Source organism: Parasteatoda tepidariorum, chromosome 10, assembly GCF_982258835.1.
Source record: "Parasteatoda tepidariorum strain Cologne lab strain chromosome 10, Ptep-v5.0, whole genome shotgun sequence".
Lineage (NCBI taxonomy): Eukaryota > Metazoa > Arthropoda > Arachnida > Araneae > Theridiidae > Parasteatoda > Parasteatoda tepidariorum.
In genome coordinates this window covers 90,233,054-90,251,614 of record NC_141764.1, presented here as the reverse complement: position 1 = coordinate 90,251,614, position 18,561 = coordinate 90,233,054, and the positions used below count along the sequence as shown (strand labels likewise).

Genomic DNA, 18,561 nt, shown 5'->3' with positions numbered 1-18,561 from the left:
GAGAAGCGTGTGTTGACGAAAGTTTATTTAAATGTCAACAAATTCTATGTTATTGCCTTTTTTAATGTTTTTGTAATGTAAGTTTAGTTTGTGAGCATTGCACGTGTTTGTGTTTCGGACTGTTATATATACGATTTTGTTTCTGAGTTTTAGTGATACAATAATTCGGCTATTTATATTAATTGTTTTAAGCTTTATTTATGAAAGTAATTACATACATTACATTTAAGCATGCTAAGAAATTTGTTACTGAACATAGAACTTTAACCTTTTTCTTTAGAAAAACCATACTTAGTGTGGATTTTGATTTAAAATTTGTAGATTTATTGGATAAAAAATATGAATTTATTGTATTTTTATGAAACGTAAGTATGTTTAAAAAAATACATAAAATTATGTTTATACTTCATTGAGAAAAAGTGTGGTCAAAACTACTAGAATATGGTTAAATTTACAGTGTTTCTGGTTCCATCGGAACACCAAAAACGTCGGTAATTTTTATCGGAGCACTTTGTAATGACTTGCTCAAAATTAACAATAAAATATAGTTTAGTAATATATTAAGAGCTTAGTTCAAATTACATGTTTAAAAGAAAACGAACTACTATCCGCAATAGTCGATTTACCTTAAATACCAAATTTAATTTTACTAACAATCACGAAAAAAAATTTAATTAAATAAAACTGTACAGATCCTAATACTGTATAAATCCATTCTTGCGACTGTATATGTATAAAAAGTTATATGGATTAACATTAATTTACTATATAACTCTATGAAATATTTATTTCCTGCAGAAACAATTAATTTTAGTAGTTATTTTACAAAATTTGTAATCACAAACAAAAATTAAATTATTCTTTTATGAAAATTAACATAACCGCCTCACTAGTGCAATTAAAATGTCAATTTAGTGAGTAGATAAAACTTCGTATTAATTTTAAGTAAGTGTAATTTTATTAATGTTTGTATTATTGATATTTTTTTTTAAATGCGGTCTTTTCTTTTTCGATATGCATTCACTATGCATTTCCTTGGTACATTTTTTCACGCTTAACAACGTTAGTTTATTGCACCTTCAAATAAGATGATATTAATTAGGGAAAGATTTTTGTAATTTGTTCTTATATTTTTATGAATTCTGAAGTGTTTTTTTTTAATTCATTAAAATTTCCTTTGACACATTTCACTAAATTGGTTAATAAATTTAATATTAAAAATCTTAATTTATGAATTTTCTTAAAAAACTATATATTTTTTAAAAAAACTATTTTTTTAAATTTTAATACATTAAAATCTAATAATTGTGTGCTATTATATCAGATCTTATTATCAGATTACTGTGAGAAAAGCATTTCGTCAATTTTTCTGATATACTGCAAAACTTTCGGATCAAATTACTGTAAAAAGTATCGGCACTCAGGCTGCCATATACATTTTACCGTAAAATCTATTTTCACATGTAACAGAATAAAAAATCTAATTTGCCGAAATTTTTTACAGTAATAATTACCAAAAAATTTCCGAATCACTCTAATTAAATAAATATTACTGTAAAATTTACGTTATAATATTTTACAGTAAAAATAGATTTTACGGTAAAATGGATTTTACAGAAGATGCACCCACCATGCCAGCACTATATATCATAATTTGATCAGTAATTTTTCTCACTGTAGTAATCTGATAATTGTATACTATCAAAAAATTTTATTAAACTTCTAACTGTAATACCGGTACAGTGTACCATAACAAAATGCTAATTTACCGCTTAACATGATGCTAAATTGAACCATGTTTTCATTTGGAATTGAATGCATATATTATTTTATTTCGTTTGAATGTTTCGACTCAGGGTGTCAGTACTTTTTACCACAAAAATTTTTTTACGGTTACATGTTACGGAAAAAAAATCTAATGTATCGTAATTCTTGCAGTAATAATCACAGTAAAATCACTGAATCATTCTCTTTAAATAAATATTACTGTAAAAACTGCTGTGTAATATTTTATGGTAACATGGATTTTTCAGATCATGCACCCAAAATACCAGTACTCTTTACAGCAATTCGATACAGATTTTTTTACCGAGTGTCCTTACAACTAAACTAATGAATGTGGTACTTTTTCTGACAAAAAAATCCTTCCAGACATAAGCGTTTTTTTCGAATCTAAAATATGATAGAAAATCTTAAAAATACTATTTACTTAGTAATTATATCGATGAAATTATGGGAACTACTATTTCATTATAAATTAATTCATATGACTACTTTAAATTAACGAAAATAACTTCAGAACTGAAAGTGACTTTGAAATAAATTTATTTATAAATAGAAAATTATTAAATGCATTTTCGTATTTTATAACTGATACTTTACAATAATTTGATCAAGAATTTTCTACAGTGTATAGTTCCAGTTGACGTCATACTAATGCTGTAACTAATTTGAAGGATATTGTAATTTAACACGTTCAAAAATCTCCAATAGTGAACAAGTCAAATGGCGCAATGAAATTTTTATACATCCCCTTTATATTCACTTCCCTATTCTAATTCTTCCTCCTTGATTTAAATTAAAATTCTTCTCTAACATTTTATTAAATTTGCAAACGATCCCCGTTCCAATCCCTCCCTCCACTCGAGTAAATCAAAAATGGCCTTTGCCTATGAAAAGGAAAATAAGCAAATAAAATGCAGCATTTCCAGGAGAGAATGAGCCTTTCCTAATTTAGAATCGTTAGGAAAAGTTTCAGTCCAGTATCACTGGTTCCCACCTTCTATATCCTGAATTCCGGAATTGGATGGGGAGTGGTTGCTTTGCTTTTCCTAAATTTCGGCACGGAAAATGTTAGAACATCCAAATAGTAGATAACTCATAATGATTAGGTTTTCATGGGCTGATGAGTTCAGTTTAGATAAAATAGGAAGCTTAGTGTTTTAATAAGTAGAGAATATTGGATTATTTGATGGGATGTATTACTTCTAACTACTAGATTCTGCAGGAATGTAATATAACTAATTTAATTTGGATTAATTAGGAAAAAATTTTTAATTATTTCACATTTTCAAGCTGAAAACTAAGTACTAAAATATTGTAGTTGAACTTAAAGGAAAACTACTAGACTCTATATTTATTGTCTCACAAAGTTTGTATCTCTCACAAAGTTTGTATTTCCATTTTTTTACTCAACTAAACAATTATTATTGTTTTTATTTTATCATCATTAATGATTAATATCGATTTTTTTAGTATTGATAATTAATAGATGTGTGGAACTTGTCTTAACTATACAATATTTGATGAGAACTATTGTATTGTGCATGTGTAAATGTGCTACTATTGTGCAAATATGCAATAAAAATATTTTATTTCTTATCCTGATGAAAATTATAAAAAGGAAATTATCAAAGGTTACACGAGGTCAATTCATGAATTTACCACTATGAAGCAATTTACTCCAGTATGTATTCCTTTCGAGGAGCCGTTAAAATTCTCTTTATTCAGTACCTATATTAAAACTGTGCAGTAATGATGCAATTTTACCCGATACCAAATACTCTATAATAATACATTGCCCATATATTAGATAGTATATTCCATATACTCTCAGTTTTTTTATGGTTTTCCTAGATTATTTTCCCCTTACTCCATTAATTTTGTTTTTTAGAACACAGCCTATTATTTTTTTATTTCAAGTAGTATCTATTATTGAAATCAATCAAGCTGCATTGGCGAAATGACAGTGTAACCATTTTTTCATTTCTTCTAAACAAATTAGTGCTATTAATCCATTAATCTTGCTTTTCAGTACATAACTTATTTATACTATTTCAAAAGGTGTTGATTTTCCATTATTTAATTTTATAACGTAACAGTTAAACAAAATAAACACGTGGTTTCATATAACTTTAGGAATACTAATTTGGTGGCGCAGACCATTTGCGTCATCAAGTTCACGTTAATCATTTAATTTATCTGACGCAATGAATAAAAAATAATTAGATATGAAACAACGTGCAAAAGTTCCTTTTTTATTAATAAGAGCTATAAGCTAGCAAAAATCCTTGATTTTATTATTAAAATATCTGGAGAAAAAAAAAACAGAATTGTCAGCAGTTTAAGTTATATCAATGGCCAATGAGAAAATTCTATTTTTCAAACGTTTCTCCAGACAAAAGTTGCCCCTATCATCGAGCGTTCAAATTTTATGACGGTTCTAGAGTTATAAGAGGAAAGACAAGAAGTCAAACTCTTCATCATATTATTATAAGATATATTCTAAACCTAGCAACTGTATTATAAATTCTCTAACAAATATGTCATATATTCTGTTACCTATTCCATTACATTTTATAAACCATTTCGTAAACAAAGCCCCGTTGCAGAGAAGGGAAGAAGAAAAAAAGAAACCAAATGATTCAATTTGATTACAGTCCCCGATGCCTCAAAAATGGCAGGCGGAGACAAAAGGGTTAATTACTCGGTTAACAGCTCGTGAAATCGTCCAGTCAATCTGTTCTTCTTCCTAGCTTTTCACCAATTAATGGAACAACTTCACAATGCCTTCTTCCCTTCTAAAATGTCCGGACAGACATTTTCGAACGCTACTGAATTTTCGGAGGGAACAGAAAATTTTATTATTATCGTGTAATGTAAGCCATGGAACAATGGAACGGATAGAAAGATGAATAAATGGTACCCTGATCGTTCGTTCTGCATGAAGTGTGGAAATTGTCGTTTGTTATCCGGAATAATTTACACAGAAAAATTCCCCCCACTGCTTTACTGCGTTCCATAATGACACAATATTCTTACGCCGATGAGACTTAGAAAAATGACTTCTTGGCGCTTAAAACGATTTAGAACCAAGTCAGTTTAGATTAGAAGAGTAATTTATTTATTTAGTTTTCATTTCTTCTTTTTTTCCGAGGTAAATTTATTTAAATTTGTGTTTTTTACACAAAACTAGATCATTCAGTGTTCTGAATTCGTTATTTGTGAATTAGTACTTAAATCAGTTGTTAGAGAAGTAGACATAAAATACAATAATGGTTTCGATTTTACTATTAACAGTATCTTAATAGAAGATTTTAATGCCTATTTTCTTAACCGCAAAGCCAACTCTTGCAAAAATAAACATTATATAATTTGAATTAGAGATTCGATTCTTTAAATCTTTAGTAACTCTTAGTAATTAAGGAAATGGATATGAACCATGATATTTACATCGTTTTTGTTGCAAACAATTTCTCCGTAAAATCTTGATTTTGTGTTTAATACGCAAACAGATATCATTAAATAATAAACACTGTACACTCCGAATTCGTTGTTTGTTACTTAGTTTTTCACACCATAAATAGCTTTTTAGGCTGCTTTTTGAAATATCAGTGATTGATTTAAATAGTATATTGGTTTAACATTTTTTTCGAATTATGTACTGAAATCTTTAACTCTTGGTGCACTTTTACGTAAACTATTACACATTGTTTTAACCATGAATGAACTGTAATGTTCATCTTACCTCCATTCAATAGTTTCATAAAACCATGCACAAATTCTGAAATTAGGATTCTCAAAGTATATTTTATAACTTTACCGCCTTTGTGCATAAGTCTTCTTGTTTTGTTTTTTTCAAAAAGATGAAGAAAAAAATCATGGTGTCAAACGTGTTTCATTATTAAGATATATTGAGCTGCAAATTTTATTTACATAATAATATATTAATACTATAATATACTATAATATTAATACCATAATATATTAATACTATCATAAGAGCGTATATTCTATAACATTATATATTATGACTGGCACTTAAATAACTGGGAAACTTAATCATGTCCTTTCACAATGTCTTACAATGTTTCACTTTTTGAATTAAGTGTTCAATAAATGATTTTATACTTTTGAAATTGTTTTAAAGTTTGTTTTATTGCTAATTGCTGTAAGAAAATATCATTAAAATTAGGTAGAAAAACTCTTACTCAATAATTTTCTAAAATTTTCTCCGTTTCTCTCTTAACAGTTGAAGCCGAACTACTGCAGGACACACTGACATGCGGCTCCTGCCAGAAAGTGTTCGTCCTTTCCGAGATTGTTAAATTCATCCAACACAAAGTAAACAGTTGCAACAAAGAGAACAATTTCATCATACTGGAAGATGAAGGTCCCGTGGACTTCGACAGTGATCGCGAGGACAATCCCCCTCAATCTCTGGTGTCTGGCTCCAAGGCACCAAGCATCTCTGCACCCATTTGCAACAGGAAAGGACTCCATCATCAACACCATCATTTGCACCGAAGTCGAAATAGGGCAGAAAAAAACCTTGCATTGCCCAATTCACCGAGCAATTACAGGTTCGGTGAAAGGGGCCCACAAGAAAATCGAACAAATATATTCAAAAAAGAAATTGAAGATGGAAAGACCATGCTCAAGTTGGAGCCTGGGACCAACGATGAAGCAAAGGATTTGTCCTTACGAAGCAGTCCAAAGGTTATGGTCAATGCCTATACGAACACCATCATCACTGGTAAGTGCATATGCTCTTTTTTCCTTCTAACTTTACAATAATTTCGCAATCGTAACATTGCTTTAATTTGATTGGCCGCATAGAATGAACCAATTATTAAGCCATATTTAATAAGCTAAATTATTAAAATTCGTGATTTCACGTCTATTCCGCTTTTAAGTCGCTTTTCATGCCATTTATAATAAGTTTTAACAAACATAAAACAACACTTATATAAAACATATGAATGGCCTCTCAAAATCAAATGTATAGTGCTCAAAAAAGTAAACGAAACACTTTGAATAACTTTTGATCCAATGGTTCTATTTTCATGTACTAGGACTCAATCCTATTGGTTTAAGTAGGTGACCTCAAATATTCTAATTAATTAATATTAATTATACTATTAATTATAGTTACAATACCATACACAAAAAACGTACTTTCTCTTTGAATGAACATACCTTTTGTTCTATAAATTACGTTTCTTGATCTTCAGAACATAGCGGGTAGCCGAAATCCGGGAAATATAGTCCTAATAATTTGGCCAGAAGAGTGGTCCAAAGTTTGGACACCTTAATATTAATTTCACTTTTAGCGTATTTCGCCTTATCTCGAGAACTTTATAAGCGAATTGAAAAATTCTGGTACGAACTGAAAACATTTATAATCTTGACCGATTTCATACAGATTTTGTAATTTAATTTTCAAAAAAATATGTAAATTTGCGTACTATACAACTCAATTTCTTTTCAACTTTTATTAAATAAAATAATCGATAATTATTAAATATATTAATGACTAATTGCAGGAGTAAGACTGGTTTAAGTTTATTGTTATTTAGAGTGGAATCATTATTAACTTAATAAATTTTTGGTTGTTTGGAATCCGATATTTAAATTGGCTAATAAAAGACACAATTGCTTAGTCTTATTTAGTAGACAGAATTATATAATTATATTACAGTTAAACGTTTTTAACTAGTATATACTTCTCAACATCACAATTACGACTGTTTCGTCCAATTCTATTGTTATATTATTATTATTTATTAAGTCAATCTTAACACTTTGTTTTTTTCTTTAAAAAAATCCTTTGGTAACAATAATCACAAATTGGTAGAAAATGAGAAAAAGGGAAGGTAATTAAGGAATAATGCAAATAAATGACTATATTTCAATTAAATTCATGTATTTCTATAATAGGAAAAGACGGCGCACATATTATTTACCTATGTAATTTTGAGTGTGTCCGATAAATCTTTGTATTTAACAAAGCTAATCCATATTTAAGTTTAAATTCAATTGCACCAAATTTCCATATCGTTTCTCCACAAACGAGTTGACATCTGCTAATAAAACAAATCATTTCTAAAAAGTGTTTATTTTAAATTTGAACAAAACCTGATCTATATTAAATATTTTTGATACTCCTGATTCCGATACATTTTATATAATTATAATCTCTATAAATCCTAGTCGCATTTATCCTATTTTTCTAAGAAATTATACAAAGTAAATTGATTTTTCTTAATATATTGAGAAAAATTTCCTAAATATATTTATTGTTATGTAGATTGTGAAAACAAAAAATATAATCCTAATCTCAAGACTTTCGCCAGTTTCTGCGTATTTAAGCCGGATTCGAATTATAAAAAAATTTCTGAATAAAAGAGTTCGCAACTCAAAAATTCACTATAATTAACATATTTCTTCTTATGCAAAAACATAGCGCATTTTAAATTACGCTTTAGAGAGTCTTTTCTTTGCCAAGTGTGAAAGACGTTATATTTTTGATTAAGCTACTTAAAATTACAGTTATTTTGCTTTTTGCATAACGTTTTTTTAGCACAACACTAGAGAAAATATGTCAAAGAGATGACAGAAATAAGGGCTAACTAATTATGTTAGTTTAGCATATTGTTTTGCAGGACATGCTTTACAATTCTTTGACGTTAGTGTTAAAAATTTAAGAAATGTTTGAAAATCACTTTTTTTTTTCAGACGTCCTCCAAGATTTCTAAAAAAATAAGATGATTTTTGAAACGAACAACTGAAATAACGTTTAATATTTAATACCCACGAATTTCGAATAAAGTCTTCTAACTACATTTCTTTAATTTGTACAGATTTAACAAGATTAGAGGAAAACAAAGGGGAAAAAACAGAAATGGAGGGAAAACATGCAGGAAAAAATTAACATTTTTAAAGGTCAGTAAATTAGAGCTGACAACTTAAAATGAATGCTGTCGCGATATTGTGTCCTAAAAAAACTCCTTACTTTTAAACCATTTCTCGAGGGATAAAAATACATCTGAAAGTGTTTAAAAAGAATATTATATACTTTAGTACAAAATATAATGTGTAATGTTTGCATCGTGTCTAGACCCTTAATTGTAAAAAAAATATATGTATATTAACTAGACAGTCTCATTTTAAATTGAAAAAAAAAAACATTACAATGTGAAGTTCAGTTGTTTGATTTCTATGTTTTTTCCCTTGTCTAGCCAATCAGTTGCACAATAACGGATTAAAAATGGAAAAGCAGTTTTACTAAAATTTCAATAATAAATTATGACAGTAAGTTTGCTAGAAAAATTTTACATCCTTTCTGTGAATTAGCTTTTATAATTAGGAACAAGAAGGGAAGTCTTTTTAAGCATTTTGAAAAGTGCATATTTGGACGCCTTTATTTTGGAAAAAAAGATTGACTTACTCAAAAATTTTTAATCCTGAAAAAAATTTATATGTTGGCAGATTTTAAGAAAATGTGTTTAGGTATATTGTTGAGCCCATAAAAAATGCTTAAAATGAAAGAAGGTCTATTTAAGCTTGCTACGTATCTGAACATACTGGTTGAAATTACTGTTTTAAAAAAGAAAAGTTAAATAATTAGATTGTTTCTAAAAAATAGTTTTTGTTGAATTATTTTGAATAGAAATGTCAAACACGTCCATAAACACAAGTCCACGTTTTTGTAGCGTATGTGACACAGTAATAAATTGGTCGAAAAATATTTTGTGAATACATCTCTATACCTAAAACAACTTAAGTGTGAATACAAAACATAACTATTCATTTATATTCATAAAAAAGTTAGTAATATTGTAATTTTAATTTTTCTTATCCATCAAAGAGTAGCCCATAAGCTTTTTCTTTTATTTTACTTCATTTTATTTTTAAATACATTTCAATTCATTTAGTTGTTCCAAAAAAAAATTTTTTATCTATAAAATTTAAACAAAATCATCATATTTATTATAAATTTGTAGCAGTTTTTTAGACTACATGCTTAACACAAAATTCAAAACTTCATATCTGTCTTATTTTTTAACCAACAAATCCTGATTAACATATAATATGTTATAAATTTTAATTCACGTTGAACCATAATATCATGAAAAATTCAAACAGCTTTAATATGGTGTCCAATTTAACAATATTTTTATGAAAATTTGTTATTTTATAACATTTACTGTTCAGACACCGATATGATGGTTAAAATTTAAACTGATTTACTTCGAAGTGCAATGATGAAATATAAAAATTTAAATTTAAATCTAAATTGAGTAAAAAAATAAAATAGGTGATTTAATCATTTAAATTGCAAACTTTGGTAAAATTACGCGGAGAAAGAAAGGATGGTCAAAACTTTTAGAATATGGTCAAATTTGCCTAGCTTTTTGGTTTTATGGGATATATATATAATATGTTATAAATTTTAATTCACGTTGAACCGTAATATCATGAAAAATTCAAACAGCTTTAATACGGTGTCCAATTTAACAATATTATTATGAAAATTTGTTATTTTATAACATTAACTGTTCAGACACCGATATGATGGTTAAAATTTAAACTGATTTTTATCGAAGTGCAATGATGAATTCTAAGAATTTAAATTTAAATCTAAATTAAGTAAAAAAATAAAATAAGTGATTTAATCATTCATATTGCAAACTTTGGTAAAATTACGCAGAGAAAAAAAGGATGGTCAAAACTTTTAGAATATGGTTAAATTTGCAATGCTTTTTGGTTTAATGGGAACAACGAAATTTTTAATAATAATAATAATAATAATAATATATATATATATATATATATATATATATATATATATATATATATATATATATATATATATATATATATATATATATATATATATATATATATATATATATATATATATATATATATATATATATATATATATATATATATATATATATATATTATAAGCAATATCCTATTATTCATATTCTTACGGATAACGAAAGAAAAATATGCATACTGATTTGAAATTCAAGTTTTAAGCAATAATCTGCATTATTAAATCAGGCACGCTATAAGTCAGCGACTTTAATGCAATTCTGAAATCTGTAAGAGAAAAAGAAAGTAATGGCGTTTTGGAAAGAGAGATTGAATCGAAGTGAGAAATAGAATGCCTTAATGTGAACTCATAAATATTAGTGGCACCTTATTTTCTCCCAACACAAGGTGCATTCGGAAATGTGAAAGCTTAATGTCGCAATGAACGCCTGAAAGATCTATGCGTGGCACAGGGATCACTTTAAATTGAAGAGGGATGTAACGGATTTTTTTTTTCTGTTAAGAAAGTTTTCTGTTGGCGATATTTTCTTTTTTTTATTTGGCGCTGCTTATAAATACTTTTGATCGTTATTGTGAGGCAAAAAAATAATTTATAAAAATGAAATAAAAATTAGTTTTAAATTCTGAGAAATTCTAAACTTATACAAGAGACGAGTTTTGGTTCACGTTACGTATAACGTAAGTAAACGTTAAAAGTTGACTTACAAGACGTCTTGAATAATTTGAATCATGAATAGTCTTTCACCAACGAATGCAATGAATGAAAAAAGGAAGATTAGGTTAAAATTATTTTCTAATAAAGCTTACATTAAAATGTTGATAATTAAGGCTTGATTTTTCTTTCTTTCAGTATTGCGTGATTTATAATTGCGATAGATATTTATAATTGCGATAAATATTTAATGGCAATTGCAACATTTTCTGTGAAATTTTAACAACTCCTTACTTGTCGCAGAATATTTTTAAAATGAATATGGAAGAGTAAATTTTGATCAATTTTTATCGGAGCTGTTAAAAACGTTTATAATAGGCAACATTATTAAACTTAATAACTATTTTCATTGCAAAGTTTTCTTAATCAATGATGTTTCTATGTTTAGAAGTAGATGGGAAATATTTAATGTATTGTTGAACAGTATTTGCATGATGTAAATCAAATTCAATTTATCCGAAACTTTCTATAACTTCTTTGCAATCTCAAACGGATAAAAAAAAATTCAAAATATTTTATTGATTTTTTTCAAGATTTTGTGAAATATGATGATAAGTAACATTTGGTGTTGTGAAGATATTGTATTAATAGATATAAAAATATATATACAAAACATTTGGTTTTAATTTCGTGAAGATATTGTAAACTATAAAAAGTATATAACAGCAAGCAAAAATAATGAACTTCCTTTTATTATTATTTTTAATGTTATTAAATTATGGCCTCAGTATCAGTTAAAGTTTTGATAAAAACAACAACAATAGTTGCCTAAAGCAGCTTGCTGAACCTTGAAAATTGAGAAAAATTATGAATAACCAGAAAAAAAGGTCACAAGCAATAACATTTTAACAAGCCCTATAAGAAAGACACACAGAAGTTCAAAAAGTGCAAATGCATTGTTTTTACTCGAAGAATCGTTTTGTGGTGAAAAAATTATTGTAATCTAACTTTAAGAAAAAACTTCAACTCAATAGATTTTTCAAATAAAATCTCAGCTAATTAAATTTTTCATGACCATCCTGAACTTAACTAAAAAAGATACGGATCAAAAAAATGTAAGAAAAAGACAGGGACAAATAAGGATTAATTCATGGTCACATAGATGTGAAAACAGAGAAAAAAGGTTCCAAAAATTATTATTATTATATATATATATATATCCAACATCACAACAAAATTCTTAAATGAGACGCAACAGTAGGGGTGATAAAAAAAGTGTGATTTACTCATCATAGGGCATATTTGCAGCCAACATTTACCTTTAACCTTTTTTCGCCTTAAAGAAATAAACATCTCAAACGTCATGACTTCGTGTGGTCTGCCTTTCAATTGTGCCAGTCATTTATTTTGTTTTATCTTTTCCAAAAAACAAAAAACAAATTTTTATCTGGTTTTACCGATAAGGTTCGCTTCGCAGTATGCCATCATTTAATATTTTTGGGATGATTTTGAATTATGATCTTCTTTCTTTTTGAAAGTCCAGTCTATTTATATAATTTAATTTACCCATTAAACTTATATTATTGGTATGTTAGTCGCTTTATATTATCTGCTAGATAATTTTTTTTAAATTTGAGAGCTATTAAAATTATTTCATTGTCATTAAATTACATTATTATTATTATTATTATCCTTAAATTACATTTTCTTAAATTATTCCATTTGTGTAAACCTAGATTTAAGCGGAATAGAAAAGACTATGCGTTTTTTCTTCCGCTTTCTGCATTTTAATTCATTTATATTCATTTTATTCGATTCAATGGAAAACTTGAAAATACATTATATTATTATCCGCTATTATGCTATTTTTATAGATTTTGTGTCTCTTATTGCCAGCAAAATTCATTTTTAAGTCAATTCATTGACACAAGTAAAAAATTTTAAAAAATAAAAAAAAAAAATAAATAAATAAACAGGCTTTTTTTTATGCTCGATATTCCATAAATTGGATATTTTGACATAAAACTACAGAAATGCCGTTAATGCAGAAAATTGATCACACTCGAAGGACAATAATTTATTTTTACATTTTCGATTAACACCATGCAACTTTAACTAGATAATCGAAGCTAATAAAGGTTAAAAAAAAATTTTTTTAAACTGAAGCTATATCAATTCTTTGAAAAGATGTTTTAAATACAAAACAACTTTTGCATTTACAAAGCAACTTTTGCGTTATGGGGAGGGAAAAAAAGCAAAATAAAAAACAAAATGTGAATAATATTTGAGGCGATAGACGAAAATGAAGAATAATTTGGAATCAAATATGCTATTTTCCAAAACGGAATTGATTTGTAAAAACTGCTACGGGTTAAAAGCTGGAAGAAATAAGCATTAAGAAACCACCTTCTTTTGTTTGCCTTTTCTTGTTCGTAATTATTGTTCTGTATTTATTTTTACCAGTTTTGAAAAAATTTAAAATTCAAACAGTAACAATTGGGAAAGATGTTTGATAATGAAAGTCAGAGTTAGTTATTGGATCGAAATTTAAAAATATTCTTTTCAAATTTAAAACAAAAATATATTTTTTATTTGCGTTATGAAAAGAAAGTTAGCTAGTAAGGAGTGCGGGAATAATGTTTAAAGCAAAAGATAAAAAAGATAGGGGAATTAGAAATCGAGTACTCTATTTTGTAAGATAGAACAGAGTTGTAAGAAGTGTTAGTTGTCAAAATCTGAAGAAAAAAAAAGAAAAAACAAGAAAATCGAAGGGGAAAATTGAACCCCTGACAGATGGTCAGGAGGGGGAAGATGAAAAATGAAAATTTTAAGCGGATTCGAAAGTTGTTGGTCAATTGAGGACTTGTTCCATTCTAAGCATTCTTTAGATATCAAATTAAATCTGAGCATTAGACTACAATCTACTTAATTGCAAGAATTCAAATGTACAGTTATTAATCAAATTTAAAAAAATAATAGTAAACGAACTAATGTATAATTTTTAAGAATCGACAACAGTAAATTATTTTAAAACATTTATTATTTACTTTAGGCAGTGAATGAATCCTGAATTAGAAGGTCTTTTTTCTTCTTTTTTATCTTTTTTTTTCTTTTTTCTTTTTCAATCAATAACTGAAAAAAATGTTTATCATTTAATTTTATGCAAACTTTTTATTATTTACTTATTATGATTAGAATTATCTAATACAATCATGAATATAATTTGAAGTTCATTAAAAATAAATCGAATAAAAAATTATAAATATATATAATAATCATTCAAAGTAAAAAAAAAAACAATAATGATATTTTTTAATAAATGTTAGAGCTTGCTTCAAAAATTTCTATAGACTTTACTAAAAACGCACAGTAAATCTAGCAAATTATTTTAAAATTTTATTTACTTTTGGCAATAAATGAGTCTTGAATTAAAAGTTTTTTTTTTTAAATAAATCAATAAATGAAAAAAATACTTATTATTCAATTTTATGCAAATTATTTATTATTTACTTACTATTTCAAGTAAAGTCTTTAGATTTCGAATCAGCATTACTTAATAAAATTCTAAGCATCATTTAGAAATTCATTAAAAATAAATCGAATAGAAATTATAAATCTACATAATAATCATTCAAAGTAAAAAAAATAATATTCATATTTTTTAATAAATTTTAGAACTTATTGCTTAACAATTTCCTATCGACTTTACACATGATAAAACACATGAACGCACAGTAAATCTAATAAATTATTTTAAAATTTTTATTCAATTCTGGCAAAAAATGAATGATAGTATTAAATACATACTTGCTCAAAAAATACCTTCTATTACAAAAGCGTCTTTGAAATAATACGGTTTTATGTTTGAAATAATACGGTTTGATTACTTCCATATTAATCAACACTTGAAAAAATACTTATTATTTAATTTGAAGTGAATAATTTATTATTTACTTAAAATAACGATATTTCTGTGAGAAAGTAAACTCTTTCGATTTCAGATTAGTTTTATTTAATAAAATAATAAAGACAATTTGAAACTTTATTAAAAATACATCGAAAAAAAAATTAAAAATATATATATCAATCATTTAGAGTAAAAAAATAACAATTATATTTTTTTATAAGTTTCAGAACTTGCTTAAAAAATATCAAAGTACGTTGAAACTGAAGCTCTTAAAATTTTTAAAAGGTTTTACATTAAAATTCTATTAATTTTAGATTATATCAACTCAGAACTTCCTAAGTTTAAATTGAGTTACAATATTTCTACAAAGGATTCGTATTTTAAAGAAATTAAATATTCTGAAATAAAATAATAGTTATAATTTGAAATTGTAATATTTTGAGGAATTTTGTTGTAAAATTTGCTCCAAACTAAATTTATATTTTTAAATGATTTACATTTTTATAATACGTTCCCAATTTTTCACGTATTTTTTTTGTATAGATTATGGACATTATATTTAAAGTGGCTACTACTATAAACATAAAAACGTAGTTAACGAATTTTAAATTAACGAATTTTAGAGAAGGATCAGTAATTCCTTTAACAGTGAGAGAAAATTCTTAAAAAAAGAGAGAGAGAGAGAGATAACTTTAAAAAAATAAATAAAAGGATGTACTCTTCGGGGGTTGTTCAACAGAATGCATTTGAAGGGGGATAAGGAGGGGGAAAACTTCTGGTCAGTCCTAGAGACAAAAAAAAGAAGGGAAAAAAAATCTGGAATTTAAAATTAAACTCAGCGGGAGAAGGCTTTTAAAGTTTCCTCCCCTCAAAAAGTTTTTGAAAAAGAAAGACAATTTTTAAATCCCTGATGTTTTGTCGAATAATTTTTGCTTCAAATTACCCAAAAAAAATCAATACACACATGCTGGTGGTATAAGTAGCAGTGGTACAGATTTTATTTGAAAAGTTGTTGAACGCAAAATGTATAGATTGTATAAAAAAGATGGCAAGAGTTAAAAAAAAAGGTAGTAGTAATTGTTTTACATTTAATTGATGTTAGATCAGACTTCTATAATTAGTTTCAATATGAATTTAAAATTGGTTTATTAATGCAATTTTAACAACGTCGAAAGGTTTAAAGGCTCAGATCGTGATTTTTACTATCTTTTGAGATAAGACTTATCGTTATAATTTATCAACTGACTAAATTATTTTACATAGTTTTTACAGTTATCTAATGTTACAGTAATAATGGTAATCCAATCCCACTGATTGATTTTGAAATTGATTTGTGCTGTATATAGAGATTACTGTTTTAATAAGGTTCAAGAATGTTGAAATTAAGACATTGTCCACCATTTAAAGAAAACTTTAAGTCAAATTCAGTACTGAGGTAAATATCAAAACTTCTAAAAGATTCAAACTTTAAAAGAACATAAAACTCATTTTATTTTTATTTTTTCGTTTCCACATTTCTTGTATTTGACAAGAGCTCTGTTTTATAAAAGAACCAAAACACCTGTTGAATTCATAACACTGAGGAGATTTACGGCTACAAAAACAATTTCAGATAGATTTCGAACGTTTTACCAGTGACAACACAAACGTCTACTTTTTCATCTGAATGGAAAGTTCAAATTTTTATTTTTATTATTTTTTAAAAAAATATTTTTTTTAGATTTACTGTAAAGTTAAATTGTTAACCCATTTTACAATACTATCATTACTTTTCCTCTCAAACGTATCGCAAACGAAAATAATTAAACCACTAAATATTAAATATACATTCTATCATTGCATAGTTATAAGTGGGATTTTAAAATTTGTGAATTTAATTTCTCCAAGATGAAGTGGATATATATTGGAGAAAGTATTAGAATTTAAACATTGTGCTTCGTAATATATCCTTTTAATTCTAAACATTTAAGTTGACAAAATTAATTTTAAAGTATAATGAAAAGTCTGCTAGTCTCTTTAATGAATAACTCAATTTCTATAAAGTACATTCTTTTGCTCATCTATTGACAATGATTAGAAGAATGTGGATCAACTTGTATATTTCCTTTACAGATTATCCTGTAGGAATAATACACAGTCTTACTGAAAAAGTACAAGTATTAGAACAAGTGTGGTTCATTAGAAACCCTTACAAATTTTCATCTCAGAAATTATTATCTAATTAAATAGGCTACTATTCTAATATACCATTAAATAAAATTTTAAAATGAAATCGATAACATATTAAACTCCTCTAAATTAGTGATTTCAAGAAATTAGGCATGGTTAAACAGGTTGTTATTCTAATATAACACCGAAATGAAATCTGAAACATATGGCGATTTGCTGAATTGGTAGATCTCGATTTCAGAAATTGTAGTCTTATTGTATCGGATATTCTAACACACCATTGAAATGAAAACGAAACATATGGCGCTTTGCGCAAATGGTAGATCTCGATCTCGAAATTTGCAGACTGCTATTCTAATATGCCCATAAAATGAAAGCGAATCATAGGGTGCATTGCCAAATTGGTAGATCGATCGCAGAAATTACAGTCTTAGTAAATAGGCTTCTATTCTAATATACAATTAAAGTGAAATCAAAAAATATGAAGTTATGCTAAATTTGTAGATAATCGATCTCAGAAATTTTTGTCTCATTAAGTAGGCAGCTACTCTAATTTACCATTAAAATGAAATTTAAAACATGTAGTATTTTTCTTAAGTGATCCTGTTGTCAAGAACTTTGGTCTGAATGCATAAATTATCATCATAATTATAACCATTGAAAACTCATGAGTTAAATAATAATACTAAATTAATGTATAATTTCATATAATTTAATACTTTGTATTGCCTGATAAATATTTTTCAAATAGACTATCACTTTTTAATACTTAACGAAAGATCGGCTTAGAATATTATTTAAAGAAGCGTACGGGTGAGTCAACTTCACGATAAATTTATGAGTGAGAAACATACTTGTAACTCTCTACTACCATCTGCTGTGTTTAACATTTAAAATTAAAGTTTACTTAAAAACTGTACCTACCCACCTAAGAACTACATTATTACAACTCATTCTTTATTCTATTTTAACAAAGCAAAAGAGTTGTAAAATTCGTCGTTATACAAACTTCCCGCGAACTATTAGGAGAGTGTGAGGTTTTCTTACAGCAGTACAATTCTTCAAAAATGAAATTTGCACCTCTTTTGTCTCAGAAATAAAACTTCACCCACGAGTGAAAAATCCCCTTATACTCTATATTTACCGATGGAATCTAAAAGTTAGGAGGATTTCTTCTTATGGTGAACTACGAATTCATTTGTGTCAA

At 26.7% G+C, this 18,561-nt stretch overlaps 1 protein-coding gene across 2 annotated transcripts in view; it reads left to right on the top strand.

The window, feature by feature from the left end:
* The window catches only part of LOC107438166 (BCL11 transcription factor A), a 208,469-nt gene that overhangs the window by 167,166 nt on the left and 22,742 nt on the right, over window positions 1-18,561 (top strand). For both annotated transcript variants that reach the window (XM_016050376.4, XM_016050377.4), the window contains exon 2: window positions 6,032-6,535. In XM_016050376.4, the coding sequence (XP_015905862.1) occupies window positions 6,032-6,535 (504 nt within the window). The remainder of the gene's footprint in view (window positions 1-6,031; window positions 6,536-18,561) is intronic.